The following is a 16,059-nucleotide window of genomic DNA, read 5'->3' as shown; positions in this document are numbered from 1 at the left end:
CGGGTATAGGAATGACAATTCATATTTATATTTTTCTCATTATTTATTGGAAGTAAAAAATTTAGAAATTTAGAAATTATTTATCAGTTTTCAGATATCTAATGAATATCAATTGTTTAATATTACTTATTAATCAACAAAAAATAAAATAATTAATATATATGTGTGTGTATTAAATGATAAAATGATAAATATTACCCATATATAAGTGTTTTATGATTTTAAATAGTTTTTATATGTTGATATTAAAAAATAAAAAACTAAAAAAATTTCAATATATTTTTAAATAAAAAATAATTTTAAAAAAAATTATACACGCTACTGCAGGAACAAACGTGCCCGCAGGGGACGATATGGACTGACTCTAGACGAATTCATTTCAAGAAAAGGAGTCGCAGCTTGCCAGCTACTTTTGACACTTCTATTTTGGAAATTAATTAAAAGATAAGATTTCATGAATCACATGAATAAGATGGGATGAATTTGACTTCAACAGGGGCGGCAGAGGAATTAATTACCCCATTAATATTATTTTTAATCAAAACAATTTAGTATCCTTCCCATTTCCATTAGCAACTTAAATATTCGCATCACCTTGATTCAACAAAAATATAATATTTAATTTGAAAATAATAGGTCCTTTTGTTCATGAGATTGGAGAAGAATTTAATTGCGAATAATTTAATCTAATTTAATTTAATCATGATTTTGATGCAGAAAAACCAGATTGAATGCGACGGCATGAGGAATTGAATTCATTGTTGAAATAAAATAAAGTTGTTTGTGCATATTTGGACTGAGTGTGTAAACTCCGCCAGCGCCCAGCAGGCTAGATGGCGTGAGGGGTGACTTTTCTCTTCGATATCTCAATTTGCAACAGAAACCATAGGCTATGACACGTGAATGAACTAGAATTTTTGCTAAACGGTGTCGTTTTCCTTAAAACAAAAAATAAGTGATTTAAAGCAAATATTAATTCATTTTGATCCTTGGTGTTAGAGGTTTGCATGAAACGGTCCTAAACTTCATTTGTGTTGAAATGAAGTCCCTTGATGCTGAGAAAGAGGAGATAATCAATGGAGAGAAGGGAGGAGAGAATCGGTATTTTGAGATTCAAAATAGTTTTTAAATGTTTTTTTAGGTTCTTCTAGGATGTTCAAGAGTAAACATTATCAGCAGTTATTTTTTAAAATATTTTTTTTATTTTTTTATTTTTAAAAAAATTATTTTTAATATCAATACATTAAAACAATAAAAAATATTAAAAAATAATTTGATAAAAAAACTCAAAAATATTGATCAGCCTAGCTAGTTTCCTTTCTTTTATTTTCTAATTTTTATTATGGTTTTATTTTCTCAAAATTAAATCCTCCTCAATATTAATGGTTATTTGTGATTTTTCTATATATGCACATTGTGAATTGTGAAATATATTAATTCATAGAATATATTTAAACTCAAACATAAAATGCACACGTGGTGTTAAATTAATACTACAGAATACATATTACATTAAATATTTCCAAAATCAATATTGACTCGTTTTAATTCTGTTCACTTGGATTTTTTTTAAATTAATTAATACAGAAAGACTTCTAATAAAAGAAACAACATGGTTTTTATTTTTATTATGAATCATGCATGGCAAGCATTTTTACGTTCTGAGTTATGGACTCCAGCCTTCATCTCTGCAACTTGCTATGACTTTTTTCTCATGTAAGGTAGCAATACAACTTCCTCAGGATGTAATAAACTATAAGAAGGGAAGCGATCCTGGACAACCACCAACTCCAGCTTCTCTGTGTGCTGCTGCTTTGTCGTCGTGCAATGACCATTTGCCCTAAACTTTCGTTGCCATTCCTGCAAACAAAAAAGTCTCTCCTTGGTAAACACGGCCTGGTTTTGGTTCCAAGAAATTTACCAAAAAAATTGTTATAAAGGTAAAGTGTATATATAGTATGAGAAAGAAAGCTTGTTGTATTCACCTTTGGCTTTGAGGCTGCTGGGGTTGTGCCTTTCTGTCAGCAGTCAAAAAGATCATGATGAGAATCAGCTTGTGATAAAACAGACAATCAAATTAATTGTGATTTAATTAAGGTGGGGTTAAATGACGTGCCTTTGTGTTAGCTGAGTTTTAGGTGCTGGCGCCGGGGCCTCCTCTACTTGCGGTTTGGCTTTCTGGGTTGGAAGAGATTGCTGAGATTCAGCTACAGCAGTTGGTGCTGATTCTTGGGGTTTAGTTTTTGAAGTTGATGGTGTCTGTACGGGTGGTGCAAATCCTGGGATTGGAACGTTCCTTGCCTGTCACGCATAGTAGATAAATTAGAGGTTAGCTTCCTAGGACTTGCGGCTTCACGTTACTAACTGTCTAAAATAACCCACCAAATTCCTGAATTGGAGATTGTAAAAGGCTTCAATATATCTCTGCTTCAGAAGCTTCTGTTCCTTGTTCATCTGCCTCCAAAACCCGTAAACAGATCCCATGTTCAACACTTTGTTTGCATAAATCTTCCATGTATAGCTGCAGGACAAAAAGTATGATTAGTTACCGATGGAAGTTTATGTCTGATATTTGGTAGCGTTGTGAATTCACCATTCGTAGATGCGTTGGAGACCAGTTGCTGACATCTTGTTCCAGTATTCCGCATCTGTCTTGCACTTCTCGAAGAAATCTGCTATCTTGTTGCTAGACTCATCTCCATTGTTGGGGTCGATGTGGAATCCTGAGACCCCATCAACAATAATTTCTGCTGGGCCACCTTGATTGGTGGCGAAGGTAGGTAGTCCACAGTTCATTGCCTCAATTACTGTAAGGCCAAAGGCCTCATAGAGTGCAGGCTGAATAAAAGCTCCCTTTGTATCTGCAATGCAGCGGTATAGCTCTCCGTTTCGGTATCTGTCAGATTGAGCTGCTATCCATCTGAACTGGCCCTTGAGTTGGTATTTCTCTATCAAGGAATGCATCTTTTTTATCTCCGCAATTTCCTCTCTATCATTTGATTTAGATGGATCAAAGAATCCTGCTACAACAACGAGATTTACCAAGTTTCTTAGCTTTGCATTCTTTCCATACCACTCTGTCAGCCCTGTAATGTTTTTCACTGTATCCAGTCTTGCCATGGAGAAGATAATTGGTTTCTTCTTGTCTGCCAGATATCCACTGGTCCAGGCATGTTTCTTAATTAGTTTCATCACAGAACAATAACTGTAGGCTTTCTGTGCTAATGATAGCTTCAGAATCTTATCAGGGAAAGGAAACTTTATAAAAACTTACATGTGCTCATTGTTATCTTCATTGTTATAGAGTAGTTCTTCAATGGCAGGATGAAAAGAGGTTAGCCGCTTCTGTTTCTCGGTGTAGGGGAAGTAGACAGTTTGGTCAGCCCCAGGGGAAGCAATGTTGAACTTCGGATCAAAGACATTGATCCCTGACACGACACGGCAAAGTCCTGGCATGGTAAACGCCACATGGCTTTCATACTGTCCTGGTCTATTCTTGCTGAAATTGAAGCAATTTTCTTAGTTGGAAATTCAAATTATAATGGTCAATAGGCTTGCTTAGAACTGATGATAGTAGGTAGAAGGCTAACCTTCCTGCAATTTCTTGATATGTACTGGTTATGATAAAATCAGCAGTATTCATCGCAATCATGTCTGCTGTGAATTGACAGGAAAAGTGGTACTTGGGGTCTAACTCCTTCCATTTGGCATCAGAATCTTCGTACTTAGTTTTCTCCAAAGCATGAGCAATAGTTCCCTGGAATTACAGCAGGCCGAATTTCAGAATAAATATAGATGGTGGGTTAGTATTCGTTCTTTAATTGAAAAATGTGGAAGTTAAATAAAAAGTAATCAGCTTAAACCAGAGTTATGCCAAGTTTCTGAGCCATTAGGGAAGCCACCAAGTTCCCATCACTATAGTTCCCGATCAAGAGATCAGGTTTACAGTCCATGTGTTCAAGGACCTTATCAGCAGCATCCTAGTGATTGGTGATGAGCCAGAGAGAAGTACAAGATTATCACAATCAGTATGTGTTCAAGAAAAACAAACTGAAAATCATAGAAGGAAATGGAGGCACATGCCTGAGCAAATCTCTCGAGGTAAGGGTATACATCGAAACGGGAGACCCATTGAGGGAGAACCCCTTTCTCTGTCTTGAAGGGGACCCTAACAATGTGGGAGTGTTTTGTGCCGAAAATAGGCTCCACCTCCTGGTTGCACTTTGTCCCTCCAGCATGTGGTATCAGTCGTGTTATCTGTATACAATTAAACAATAGAAAGAAATGAGAAAATAATTATCTTGAATCCAACTCTTTAATTGAGTGAATAAAGATAAACTTTGGTGATGTTCATATATCTGCCTCACCACAAGAATTTGAGGCTTCACGCTAAGCCCTTGCTGCCTTATTTTAAGTAGCAGTTCTTCCTCTAATGCTCTTACTTGATCAAGAATGTAAACAATCTGTGTGTCATGTACATGCAGATTAGTTTACTACACTGTAATCATGGATTATTATATAATCAGGCCATAATTAACAGTGTGTAGGATTGTCTTACACACCTGGCCACCGGTATCTGGCAGCCCGAGGACATCTGACTGGCCAAAATAGCCGTGAGGAGAGAAGATCACAATGTTGAACACGTTGGGAATCCTGCTAAAGAGCAACTCCAGTTTCACTGGTTCTGGGGCTTGAAGTGATTCAGAAAGCATCCTCATTGTCTCTTTGACTCTTTCTGCGGTGTCTCCCCATCCCTTCTCAAAGCCCAACCTTTTCAGGCTGCATATTAATTTACAATCAGCAATATAAGACTTGCAAGAGAAAAAATTTCAACTAACATAGATGTTTTATGGAAGTAAGGAACTAGATAAATGACCTCTGCTGGAAATCCTGATATGGGGCGTCTTTAGGAAATGCAGAGACAACTACTTCAGCTACAATCAACGCTGCTTGCAGCTTGGAAACTGAATCTAGAGCTTGATTGATCATAAGATTCTGCATGTTACAACATGAGCGGCATGACCATTAGTTTCAAGCACTTGTTCCAAGACTAAGACTGGCAGATCACACTTATCATCTTGCTAATGTGAGGACAACTACCTCCCCTTGATGGTCGAGCGCTAACAAATAGTCGAGTAGAGGCTTTGCAGCATCGGAACTCCCACGGAGCTTTGAGGACATGAACTTTGACATGTAGTTCAGTCCATTCCCAATAGAAGAAGAAAGAGTAAGGCGAGGGGTGGAGAAATCCATAGCTCCAAAATCTACTTCCAACGCATTTTCATTGCTCGCCCTGCACCTCCACGTAGCAGTTATTAGAAGGAAAAGCTATTTCAAAAATCATTCAAAAGATTTTCACTCGGACTTGTGCATACCATTTTTCATCAAAGATCATTTCCTTAAACAGCAAATATTCTGAAACGGAGATACCATCTACACTCAAATCTTCAGCGTTCACTCTAACATATTCCCAGAAACCCGGATTCGGTCTTACAGCAAATGCCACAAAAGGTGGAACAACAGCTGCCTCCTGCAAATTGTTTGGATGAAAAAGAAGCGGTTTTAACTTTTAGGTCCATAAAGAAGCAGACAGGTGCAGATGGACAAATAGAGAAAAGAGACAGATCAAGAACATTACCTGAGTGGAACTCAGGATGTAACCAAGTAAGCCTTCCAAGACCTTTTGCCTTTCATTCTTATCTTGTATAGATTTATCAACTTCATCCATTATATGTTGGCGCTTCATCAGCCTTCTACCAGGAGCAATAAACCTTTTTTTTTTTTAAGCATCCCAGCGGAGAGAAATAAATAAGAGGATGTATAAATATTTCTAATGGTTCAGAACCAGAAAATAATGAGGAAGAATGTAATTAACTTCACCAGACAAGAACATTGAAGCATTCACGTACCTGGAAAAACATATCCTCATGTGATACCGGCTCTGCCTTAATGCATCAGGCATGCTTTCAGCAATTGTTTCGGATCGCTTAAGGACTGGTGCAGAAGCCATTTGAGCAGGAAAACAAATGATAACAGAAAAGGGTGTTTCAAATGCAGAAAGATTGTGAAGAATGAAGCTTCTGTGTGTTTTAATAGGTGTGATAATGTGCTTATATATTCAAAAAATGAGGTGATGGAGATAGCTAGACTTTGGCTAGGAGAGAAGGAAAAAGACCATTCTTTGCTGGAAAGAAATCTTAAAGAAAAGAAAGGAATGTGTGATTGATAGAAGAAGAATATTTAGATTTCCTTTTTGCTTAATATCTAAAAAGTGAAGGGAAGAGTTATAGCCATGCTAATCTTTCTTGATTTCGAAATGCATGGAGAGGACTCTTATATGCGTTTCTTCTTCTTCTTCCTAGAGGAAGGTTACAAGCTGTCACGTGACTTTGTGTCTCTACAAAGTTTAATAGTTTGCTCTACTGCATGTGATCACCATGTTTCAGCATGGTATCATATCCTTCTACCTTCCATGGCAGCCGCCTGGCTAACCCGGCGTGTCAACCAAGTAGTTTATCTATCCAGAGTTTAGTCTGGCCGAGGCGAGTTTTTTTTTTTATCCTAACTTTAATCCACTCGCCGACCCGCGTGTCAACCTATTCAACTCAGGATTCAGGCTAGATCGACACCTAGATTGAGTTTTATAACCATGTCTCTTATATTCTTTTTTTCTTATATTTTTTAATATTATCTTCAGATCTTTCTCTATACGTGCACTCTTGGTTAAAATAAATTTATTTTCTAGAGATTGTTCAATATTTGTTGTTGGTTAACAAAATTTTCCACTAGACCTCGACCTCCCTATAATCCCTTGCCGACGCTTCTTAGCGTTCTGAATCTAAACCTGAAGTTACTTCCGAGCAACCAAACTAGATAGCTGAACATCCGACTAACTAAATTCTAAATTACCAATACATATTGACAAAAGCTCACGTTCATAGCAGTGCCATCTTTTTTCATCTCACATTTGTTTGAAGTGACAATCAGAAATCAGAGTTATGATCCCGGGCAATTTATTTGGTTGAAGGCTTGAAGCAGCCTAACTTAGATATTGAGATATGAAACGTTGAAAATGTATCTAAAAATAACAAAAAATATACATATTAATTTAAAATTAATAAAAAAAAATTCAAAATCAAGAACAAAACAGAACCTTACATCCCTTTCATATTCCAAAAACAACCGAGAAAAATCAAGACTTATCCGAACCATGTCCAAATCTCCCGTGTTCACGAAGATAGTGGAATTTTTTGTTTTGATTCAAGGATGAAACGTGATTGTTACTGATATGAAGACAGTAAAGGACTCTAGAAGCTTGCATTGAGCAGTCGGACAAATGGTAAAAAGACATCTACCATGACCAAAACGAATGACGAAACAAAACCAGGGTACAAATGCACCCGACGAGAGGGAAGCCATTGAGTTGCGCTGGTCATAACCATGAAATCTAAAAAAGACAGCAACTTTAAGAGTCTTGGAATTCAAGACATTCATTGTCACACAAAGTTTGAAGAAAGCGAAAAAAGCAGCAGTTTTGAACATGTAAATTAAATATACACCCAACGCTGACACAACCAGCTTGATATTGCATGTAAGGGTAAGCAGGGGCCTCCCAGAGATTTGAACAACAATCCAAAAGCAGGGCTGTCTCGAATCCTAACAGTAGAACATAACCCGCTTGACATTCTCCTTCAAGGCAGGCAGGGGCCTCACAGCAGCATTGGCAGCAGGTCCACGTGTGGCTCGACCACCTGCTCCTCCACCTCCTCGTCCAGCAGCCATGCCACTTGTAAGTGATCCGCTGTCTGATGTCTCCGGTTCCATGTAGAAACGAGCTCGGAATGCAGCCAGATGTGCGTAGTATGCAGGTGGCACTACAATATCATAAAAACAATAAAAGAAGTGGTTATTTGTCCGCTACAAGTTGTGCATATGGGTGAGTGTGCGAGAGGGGCAGAGGTAGAGGGAGACTAACCAATGGAAACAGAACGCGTGCATCTTGCATATCTGCAGAAATCAACAAGTAGAGCGCGCACATATTAGTGAGACATAGTTTATCATAGAAAGTGAAGCATTGACCAGGGAAAGTGTTCAAGGACAGGAAACTGTGACATTAAATGAAAACATGTACATACGTGTAGCAAAGATTGTTTGTAAGAGACTGCAACCCATCAGCAGTGAACTTGTTCTCATCCCAAAGTACATGGTAATGAGCTGGACGGCTTGTACCCTGTCGGTGGCCAGTGGTCAGAAACCAAAAGCATCAAAGTGCTCTGAAGGAATCAAATTTACACGGATATGCAAGTCTCACCTGAATCCCAGCATGACTACACAAATAGAAGTCGAACTCTGTTGGGTGACAAATTTTTGAGTCCACGACAGTACCTGCCATATGAGAAGGGTTTAGCGGAACATGTTGTGAATCTAAAACAACTTGAACACATTCATCACATCACCAAGCTAGATAGATTACCAGGCAATATATTCCCGCTCCGGTCAACAGCATTACGGTCACGGTGATCATTTGCAAACAGCCTTGTGTGATGACGCTTCTGAACCACAACAAATGTCACTGGAGGCTGGTAGTTGGGCTCTAAAGAAGCACATGCCTGAGGATTAAAGCAGAAAGATGAGAAAATAGAAGGCTCGCAAAATTCAACAGGACATGGAACAAATAAAATAAACAATAGAGAGAGAGCTTAGAAGGACAGCAGTTCTACCTTACGAATAGCATCAAGTTCGTGCAACAAAACTTGATAGAACTGCCCTTCACTGACACCATCTCTGGAAAATAAATACATCATTAGACATGGCAACAATAAACAACAAAGCAGATGGGGAGAACAGTATAATTAATACCTGTAGAATATAATCCTCTGAGGCTTCTGCCCTGTGGCTCTCCGGAAAGATATGAGAAGTTCCCTGCAAAATGGAAAGAGACAATCAATCCTAATAACCACAGAAAGCTCCTCTTGGAGCACAGGACCATCATCAGAGTGAGAGCTTGAGCATACTTGATCATGCCACCAGACACAGTCCCTCGTACAGGATCCTGCCATGTTTTATATAAATCTTGGATAAGCTCTTGGCGATGGGCTTGAGCACAAACCAGGCCAGCATACTTAGTAACCTCTGGCCAATCTTGAGAAGCCACAACCTGCATTAAAATCTCATAAATATAAAAATAAAAACTGCAAATTGGCACAGTCCAGCCAAGTGAAAATAGATGTAGGCATTCAGAAGGTGAAGAAAAAAGAAAAGCTGCATACAGCTGCAATGGATGGGCTTGAGTCCTCCCCAGGATGAGGATGAGTAACGTCAGCACCAAAAATAATAGTAGGTCGGTCACTGACTAGAGGAATACGTCTTGATAATGCATCAACAAGAACAGTATTCCTTCCTCCAACCTTCACATTTATCTTCAGAGCCACATTGGCCAGATATTGCTTGCTCATTTTGAATACATGCTTTGTCAAGCAGCACTGAGAAACAAGCCCAAGATCTGTCTCGCAAATTCGCTTCAAATCACCTGCACTCCAAACAAAATAAATTGTAAAATACAAGAGAGTTATTGAAAGCAATTATGAAAATCAGCTTTAAAATAGATGGAATGACTGCAAACTTAGTATAAATCACAGAGTTATTATTAATATAAAGAACCTTTGACCTTAAAAAAAGACTCACAAAGGTATTCATATGCAAATAATGAGATCAAGGAGGAAATAGCTTGTCAATTTTATTTTATTTTTCATGTTCAAAAAATGCCAATCTTCAACAGCGATTTTGATTCAAAACAAACTAAACAAAAAAATGAAAAGAAATGTTTTTTAATATAACTCATCAATTCCCCTTTGATTTGTCCCGGATAAACAATTCCATTCAAACAAAAACAAGACTAAACAACCACCATCTGCCTGACAGAACTCAATTCTCGTACCGTAAAGAGAACCATTGTTATCCGGGAGAATCACAATGAGCAAGTCAAGTTCCTTGCTATGTGGCTGGAGTTTTGTCATTGCATCATGGTATCGAGTTTTCAAAACCCTTTCTACTTGCTCAGGACGAGCACCAACAGGAGGAAGCAATGGCTCAAGAGCAAAGTCCTGCATAGAAAACCACAATCCAATGTTTAGAGATGCCTCAAAAACACAGTTCAAAAAGAAATTGGAAGCAGATGCCCAAAACAATTGTGCAATTTCAATACCATGCCAGAAATGTGGCACATTTGTGCAAGCTCATAGCAAAATCCTCGGGCCACACTGTCCTGGACAGTCCTTGAAAAATTGATGCAGATCCAATTATTGACTCTGCCTCCATTAACCATTTTCTGCCACATAATGACAATAGAACAAATTTACAGTCTATTAATTTGCAAGGAACAACTTTAACACAATTAAGGCTAGAGATTAAAACTCACAAGACTACCAATAAGTGGCCTACGGTGATAAATTTTGTAATTAATTTGCAATGATGCTTGTAAATAAAAAATCAAAATGAACCTAACATCCACAACATCCAGACCTCAAAACACTGCACCTAAAATAACTCATTAAACATATATCCACTAAAGCCAATCACCATCCAGGTTCTGGGCCTCCCTTGCTTAATAGGGATAGCCCAGAAGGTATAATCTCCCGCCTACCTCTCAGCTGCCCTCTTTTTCTACCACCAACTAACCACAATATTGCCTCTCAGCTTCCTTTGCTGTCTCATGTCACCGAGTTACAAAGACTTTTCTACTAACCTCCTTATTCCAAACAAACAAATGAAAGACAACAAAGAAAATACAGACAAGACAAAGGTGATTGTGAAATGCATCTCATACCATTGTTATTGTATAGAGTAGTAACAGTAGAAATACCTTATTCATCATGTTCCACTGCCCAACTTGAGGAAGACAATCTTTCTCCCTGCCTGTATCATGATACTTGAGCTGCAAAGACAAACAGGCATTAGCCAATAGACAATTGCAACCAGAATATGTAAAGTATACTTAGGTGAGAGAGATAGAAAATAAAGACTATTTACCCATGGAGGAGGCAGAATGCGAGCTTCAACTGAAGCAAGCTTCTCGCTAATTCTTATACCAAACTCCTTCGCGTAAGGATCGTTGTGATATGCATTGTGATAAACCGTCTGCAAACAATCAGGATGTTAGAAGTAAAATATTTCACAATTTGCTCTATATTAATAGGCATAATAACTAAAGGAAGCTGCTAATTATGCCATTATCCAAGGCAATAGCTAGTCCATATCCACTTGTCTTTACATACAGCAAACTGTGTGATTGTCATTTTAAAACAGCAGTGCCCGGTAATTTTACACAACAATGGAACATCAAAACCCCAATTTAGATCAAGAATGCAAAAGTACTTGTTAAACATAAATCAAGAATGTTGAATCACCTGTTCAACAAATATATATATATATATATATATATATAATGAACTCTTAAAGTATCCAGGAGCAATGCATAGTACAGAGCACAACCACAATATTATGCCCAGATAAAAATCATTTCAAGCAATCACATAGAAGATATCCACCACAACACCCTTTACCTGCATGATATCTCGTTCCCTTTCTTGAGGACGTTGGCAAGTCACCTTCAACAACGCAGTGATCTGTCTTTCATTCAATCTTTTGGAGTACCTCTGACCCTCAACAATCTTACAAACCTGTTTTCAAGAGATGATTCATAGCAGGCACAGCTATAAACTGCAACAGAAGAACAGAAATGAATATACATGCATTTACCTCCATAGGCAAATAGTTAGGTCTCTGTTGATTTCCCACTTGTAGACAAGGCCATTGAGTATGTTGAATTACAAAGCCATAGGTTTCATAAAAATACTCCACAACAGATTTCAATGTTCCTCTTTCATCAACCGGGAAACTAACGCAGAAAAAATTATGTCACCGACATAGACCGGGAACTATATCTAATTTCTAACAGCATGAACAAACTTTTCATGACATATGAAACTTACGTCAGCTCCCGTGTTGCCTGTGATGTTAAACCAGATATACGATACTTTCTGCGCATATTTCCACGGTGTGTAACTTCAACTCTGACACCTCTGAGAGCCTTTTTAATCTGTTGATTAAGAAGAAATAGTGCCTCATGTCTCGTACATTGATAAATGAATGAGAAAATTATACACAAAAAGAACATGGCATATGCTACAGAAATTGTATGAAATAACATTGAACTTGTTTATAGGAAAATAGATAGTTAAGAGCTAAACAATGAATAATTCTAACCTTTATACGATCAGAATCAGACAAAGGTCTGGAGGAAACATCTCGATTCAATAGTTGAGTCACAAAATCAATAACTGGTAGTGGCTCAATGAATGCAGTTGAGGACATATCTGCAGCACAGACAAGCCATAGACAGATGTTAAATCGCAAAGAAATTATAATATAAACAATAATCATATAAATGAACTTAAAGAGTCCCTGACAGAAAACACATTTGATCAATAAAATATACCAATATTGAGTGAGAGTCCCATCTGTGTAGGACGAATACTTTGATAGAAACCACGCCAACTCTCCAAGCCCTCACCAAGAGACTGTCTCCTTCCTAGATCAGGGGAATAAAATGATCGACTAACCGGGCAGTACCTTCAGTCGATCAGCACCCATTCTTTAGCATGCAAAACAAATATTGCACAAGTTGCTAAAGTAAGAAACAGACTACTACCTAGCAGTTGGCAATTCACGCAGCACTATATCAAGGACTTGAAGGGCTTCCTGAGGTGCATCAGCTTGCTTTCCCTGCAAAAAGAGTCCTAGATGGTGCAGATCAGCACGAGCAGCAAATTTGATGACAACTTTGAATTCCCTCTCTCTCCTGAAACAAGAAGAAATAAATTAACAGCAAAGAAGAGGATACTAGGTTAGGCCATTACACAGTTATGATCCCACAAAAGCAGAGCATAAGCTGAATAATTTAAAACATTATTGCAATTTGGCATTTCATAGTGCTGCACCTCTCCACACACCGAACCCAATACATTGAAACAAACAACATCCCATTAGAACAAAAAGCAGGGTATGAAAAGAGTGAAACAATATAGAAAGGATTAGGCCATTACACAGTTATGATCCCACAAAAGCAGAGCATAAGCTGAATAATTTAAAACATTATTGCAATTTGGCATTTCATAGTGCTGCACCTCTCCACACACCGAACCCAATACATTGAAACAAACAACATCCCATTAGAACAAAAAGCAGGGTATGAAAAGAGTGAAACAATATAGAAAGGAAAATGAAGAACAACCTTTGTCCACCTGTTCCATCATCCTCGTCGATGAGGATGATTTTGAAGTCCTTGGATTGAAAAGGAAGAGCCCCAGCAGTATAAAGACTCTTACGTCCATCATATGCAGGAAGACGCTTTCCGAGATGAGATTCTTGGTACAATTTAACCAGTTGTGCCATTACAGCTCGATTGACACCCCTTGATGTGACCTCCGGTGTAATGCTAACCTATTCCCATCAACACCAATTAATCACGTGCAACAATAACTAATAAATACAAATTACCTAGGGAAGAAACATTAAGAATCAGTCACTCACATCATACTGGTGCAAATCCTTGTCTGGTAGCTCAGCAAAAAAGTGATTAGCCTTTACAATACACCTTATGCCAGTGCTTCCCTTCCCAGGCCGAAGAGGGAACCTCATTGATTTACTTGAGGCTGGCGGTGGCTGAGTTGCCTGGCTAGAAGAGCCTTCTTGCCGGATTGATAGTTGTTGCATCTGCTGTGACACAGCCGCTGGTGATGGCTCTAGTGGTTGCATTGAAGAACTTGCCTCAGACAGCATGGGCATTGAAGAACGTGCCTCAGATGGCTTGGGCTGAGGGGTCATCCCAGCTGGATAAGGAGCTGGAGTAGCTTGGTGCAGCTCGGGTGCTGGTGCTCTAAATGGTCCGCCTGAAGGGGGTCCTCCTCGGCCACCTCCACTACGACCACTGCCATAACCTCGTTCTCCATGCTGAGGTTGCCCTCTCCCCCGTCCCTGGTATTCCGGGGCTCCACCATAATGCTGTTGTTGCATTCCTCCCCTTCCTCGGCCGCCACCATAACCACCTCCACGGCCTACCTGCTGAGACTGGGGACCCCTTCCACCTTGGTATCCTCCTCCACCTCCACCCTGTTGAGGAGGACCGCTCCTCTCAGCTGGGGGCTGAGCACCCCGACCAGCACCAGTTCCCTGGGACTCAGAACTCTCACCCCCACTTTGTGGAAGTTCCGTTCTCCTCTTCCTCACCATGATGAGAACTGCAAAAGCACAACACTTAAAACCATGACATAGTGCCACAAAATGATAGCACATCTCAAGCCCAAGAACCAAAAACACACATCGGACCAAAAACAAATAGCTATCATGAAAGAGCGAGGTCACTAAAAGTATGGCTTCATAATCAAAAATAGAAAAAAAATTATCAGTTAAAATTAATTGTTCTTCATAATAAACAATTCCCCAAAACAAAAAATTTAAACAGTGCTTAAGATTATAACAGCGGTTGTTTTTTCAAAATGTTTTTTAGTTGAAAATGTATCAAAGTAATTTTTTTTATTTTCAAAAAAAAATTATTTTTTACATGAACAAATCAAAACAATCCAAAATAATTTAAAAAATTAATTTGATGCAAAAAAAAATTCAAAAATTTTCAAAAAGCATTTTTTGAACACGGCAAAAAACAAACACACTCATGTTCGCAGCAAAACTCATTTCATATACGACATGAAAATTGATAAACACCCTCAAATTTCCAAAAAAATGAAAAACAACAAATGATCAATATAGACATGTTCAGTTCATGAACACACATTAAATATAAAAAATGTGCCAAATACAGGAAAGTTTCAGAATTGGCTTTAATTAACAGCGAAAATAAGCTAATAATCTATAAGTAACAAAAACACTACACTTATCATACCACGAACAAAAATTCAAAAAACAGCAAAAACATAAACCCCCTCACCCAAACACACCCACTCCAGTCACTTCATACAGCACAAAACCACTCAAAACCCCAAAAGAGAACCAGTACAAAGTCGTAGGGAAAGGATCTCGCGATCTAGAACGACACACAACATTTTACAACTCGGAAAAGCAAGCAGTGACTGAAACCAAACAGATCTGTGCAGAAAGTGGCACAAAACTACAAAACGCGGTCAAACACGGCAGATCTAGAGTCAACAAGTAATGAAAGGAAGAGAAAAACTAGTGCTGTTACCTGAAAAAAAATTACCGGAAAACAACTATTTGGTCACCGGAGAGTAAAATAGCCACGAAAAGAAGGTCAGAGTACAACACTACGAGCGCACCTTGCGTTGAGACTAGAGAGAGAGAGAAAGAGATGATAGTGGCTTGGAAAATCCACTATGGTGGTTATAAAGGACAGAGTAGGTGTTCGAAAATGACAACTCCGTCCCTACTCTACTTTTCAGGGAAGTAGTACACGGGTACTTTTTTTCCTTCGTTGCTGTGGAAGTTGACACGTGGAGTCTGAGCTGGATGGTTTGAGAGTTTTTAGTTGTTCGGATTAAATGATGTTTTATTTATTTATTTAGTTTTGAGACTTTGATCTTGATATCTTTGATAGCATTTATTTATAGGGTACAAAAAAAGGAATATATTCTGATTTATTTGATTTTTTTTCTGTATTGAGTGGTATTTTGTGGGTATAAAATGCTGATTTGGAAAAAAAAAATAAAAAAGGAAAATGAAGTAGAAGGAAATTTTGCATGGTAGAAAAAAAGGGAATTATAAACTGAGTCTGGATTATTTTTTATTTTTTATTTTTTATTTTTTATTTTTTATTTTTGTATTTAGGGCGAATCTTTCAATAGATTATGTTTATTTAGGGGGGAGGGGGGAAGAAAATAATAGTAATATTCATCTGTAGGAATCAGACGAGGCATGCTTTTGAGTTCGAATTATTACAAGTGTGTATTGTCTGCATCCCTAGCACTGTCAAGATAAGATGTTTTTCATAAAATAATAAATTGAAATATATAATGTTGGGGTGCCCTT

The 16,059-nt window shown here is 38.2% G+C and overlaps 2 protein-coding genes across 3 annotated transcripts; both read right to left on the bottom strand.

Moving 5' to 3' along the window:
• Positions 1 to 1,482: 1,482 nt before the first annotated feature.
• LOC133675412 (sucrose synthase 6-like) lies at positions 1,483 to 6,090 on the bottom strand. The gene is made up of 15 exons (XM_062096780.1): positions 5,910 to 6,090; positions 5,639 to 5,771; positions 5,376 to 5,530; positions 5,101 to 5,293; positions 4,877 to 4,995; positions 4,563 to 4,779; positions 4,368 to 4,463; positions 4,084 to 4,257; positions 3,864 to 3,980; positions 3,591 to 3,757; positions 3,275 to 3,499; positions 2,594 to 3,160; positions 2,383 to 2,521; positions 1,986 to 2,301; positions 1,483 to 1,860 (listed from the first exon to the last, which is right to left on the bottom strand). Exons 1-14 carry the CDS (start codon positions 6,008 to 6,010, stop codon positions 2,104 to 2,106), a joined length of 2,601 nt encoding a protein of 866 aa, XP_061952764.1. The 5' UTR covers positions 6,011 to 6,090; the 3' UTR covers positions 1,483 to 1,860; positions 1,986 to 2,103.
• A 1,358-nt stretch (positions 6,091 to 7,448) lies between these two features.
• LOC133675774 (protein argonaute 1-like) lies at positions 7,449 to 15,400 on the bottom strand. Of its 2 annotated transcripts, none has more exons than XM_062097249.1 (22): positions 15,260 to 15,400; positions 13,591 to 14,297; positions 13,292 to 13,500; positions 12,710 to 12,859; positions 12,497 to 12,630; positions 12,265 to 12,374; positions 11,991 to 12,097; positions 11,758 to 11,896; positions 11,562 to 11,678; positions 11,029 to 11,136; positions 10,862 to 10,933; positions 10,205 to 10,327; positions 9,938 to 10,103; positions 9,270 to 9,529; positions 9,015 to 9,157; positions 8,860 to 8,922; positions 8,721 to 8,784; positions 8,474 to 8,609; positions 8,312 to 8,385; positions 8,136 to 8,230; positions 7,976 to 8,007; positions 7,449 to 7,874 (listed from the first exon to the last, which is right to left on the bottom strand). In XM_062097249.1, exons 2-22 carry the CDS (start codon positions 14,287 to 14,289, stop codon positions 7,657 to 7,659), a joined length of 3,219 nt encoding a protein of 1,072 aa, XP_061953233.1. In that variant the 5' UTR covers positions 14,290 to 14,297; positions 15,260 to 15,400; the 3' UTR covers positions 7,449 to 7,656. The 2 variants fall into 2 exon arrangements, with proteins under 2 accessions (XP_061953233.1, XP_061953234.1); XM_062097250.1 differs by having other exon boundaries at positions 15,275 to 15,387.
• Positions 15,401 to 16,059: the final 659 nt, after the last annotated feature.

This window comes from Populus nigra, chromosome 16, assembly GCF_951802175.1.
Source record: "Populus nigra chromosome 16, ddPopNigr1.1, whole genome shotgun sequence".
NCBI classification, from domain to species: Eukaryota; Viridiplantae; Streptophyta; class Magnoliopsida; order Malpighiales; family Salicaceae; genus Populus; species Populus nigra.
Note: the sequence above shows the minus strand (reverse complement) of the source record. Positions and strands in the feature narration are given on the sequence as shown.

What these genes read in the sequence shown, in the direction of transcription:
- LOC133675412 (XM_062096780.1), bottom strand. Translation starts at nt 6,010, where the DNA reads ATGGCTTCTGCACCAGTCCTTAAGCGATCCGAAACAATTGCTGAAAGC. An exon ending in ATGAGGATATGTTTTTCCAG is followed by an intron (nt 5,772 to 5,909) that starts GTACGTGAATGC and finishes AAAAAAAAAAAG; the next exon opens with GTTTATTGCTCCTGGTAGAA. An exon ending in TATCAGGATTTCCAGCAGAG is followed by an intron (nt 4,780 to 4,876) that starts GTCATTTATCTA and finishes ATTAATATGCAG; the next exon opens with CCTGAAAAGGTTGGGCTTTG.
- LOC133675774 (XM_062097249.1), bottom strand. Translation starts at nt 14,289, where the DNA reads ATGGTGAGGAAGAGGAGAACGGAACTTCCACAAAGTGGGGGTGAGAGT. An exon ending in AGGATTTGCACCAGTATGAT is followed by an intron (nt 13,501 to 13,590) that starts GTGAGTGACTGA and finishes TGATGGGAATAG; the next exon opens with GTTAGCATTACACCGGAGGT. An exon ending in GTAGTCATGCTGGGATTCAG is followed by an intron (nt 8,231 to 8,311) that starts GTGAGACTTGCA and finishes GGCCACCGACAG; the next exon opens with GGTACAAGCCGTCCAGCTCA.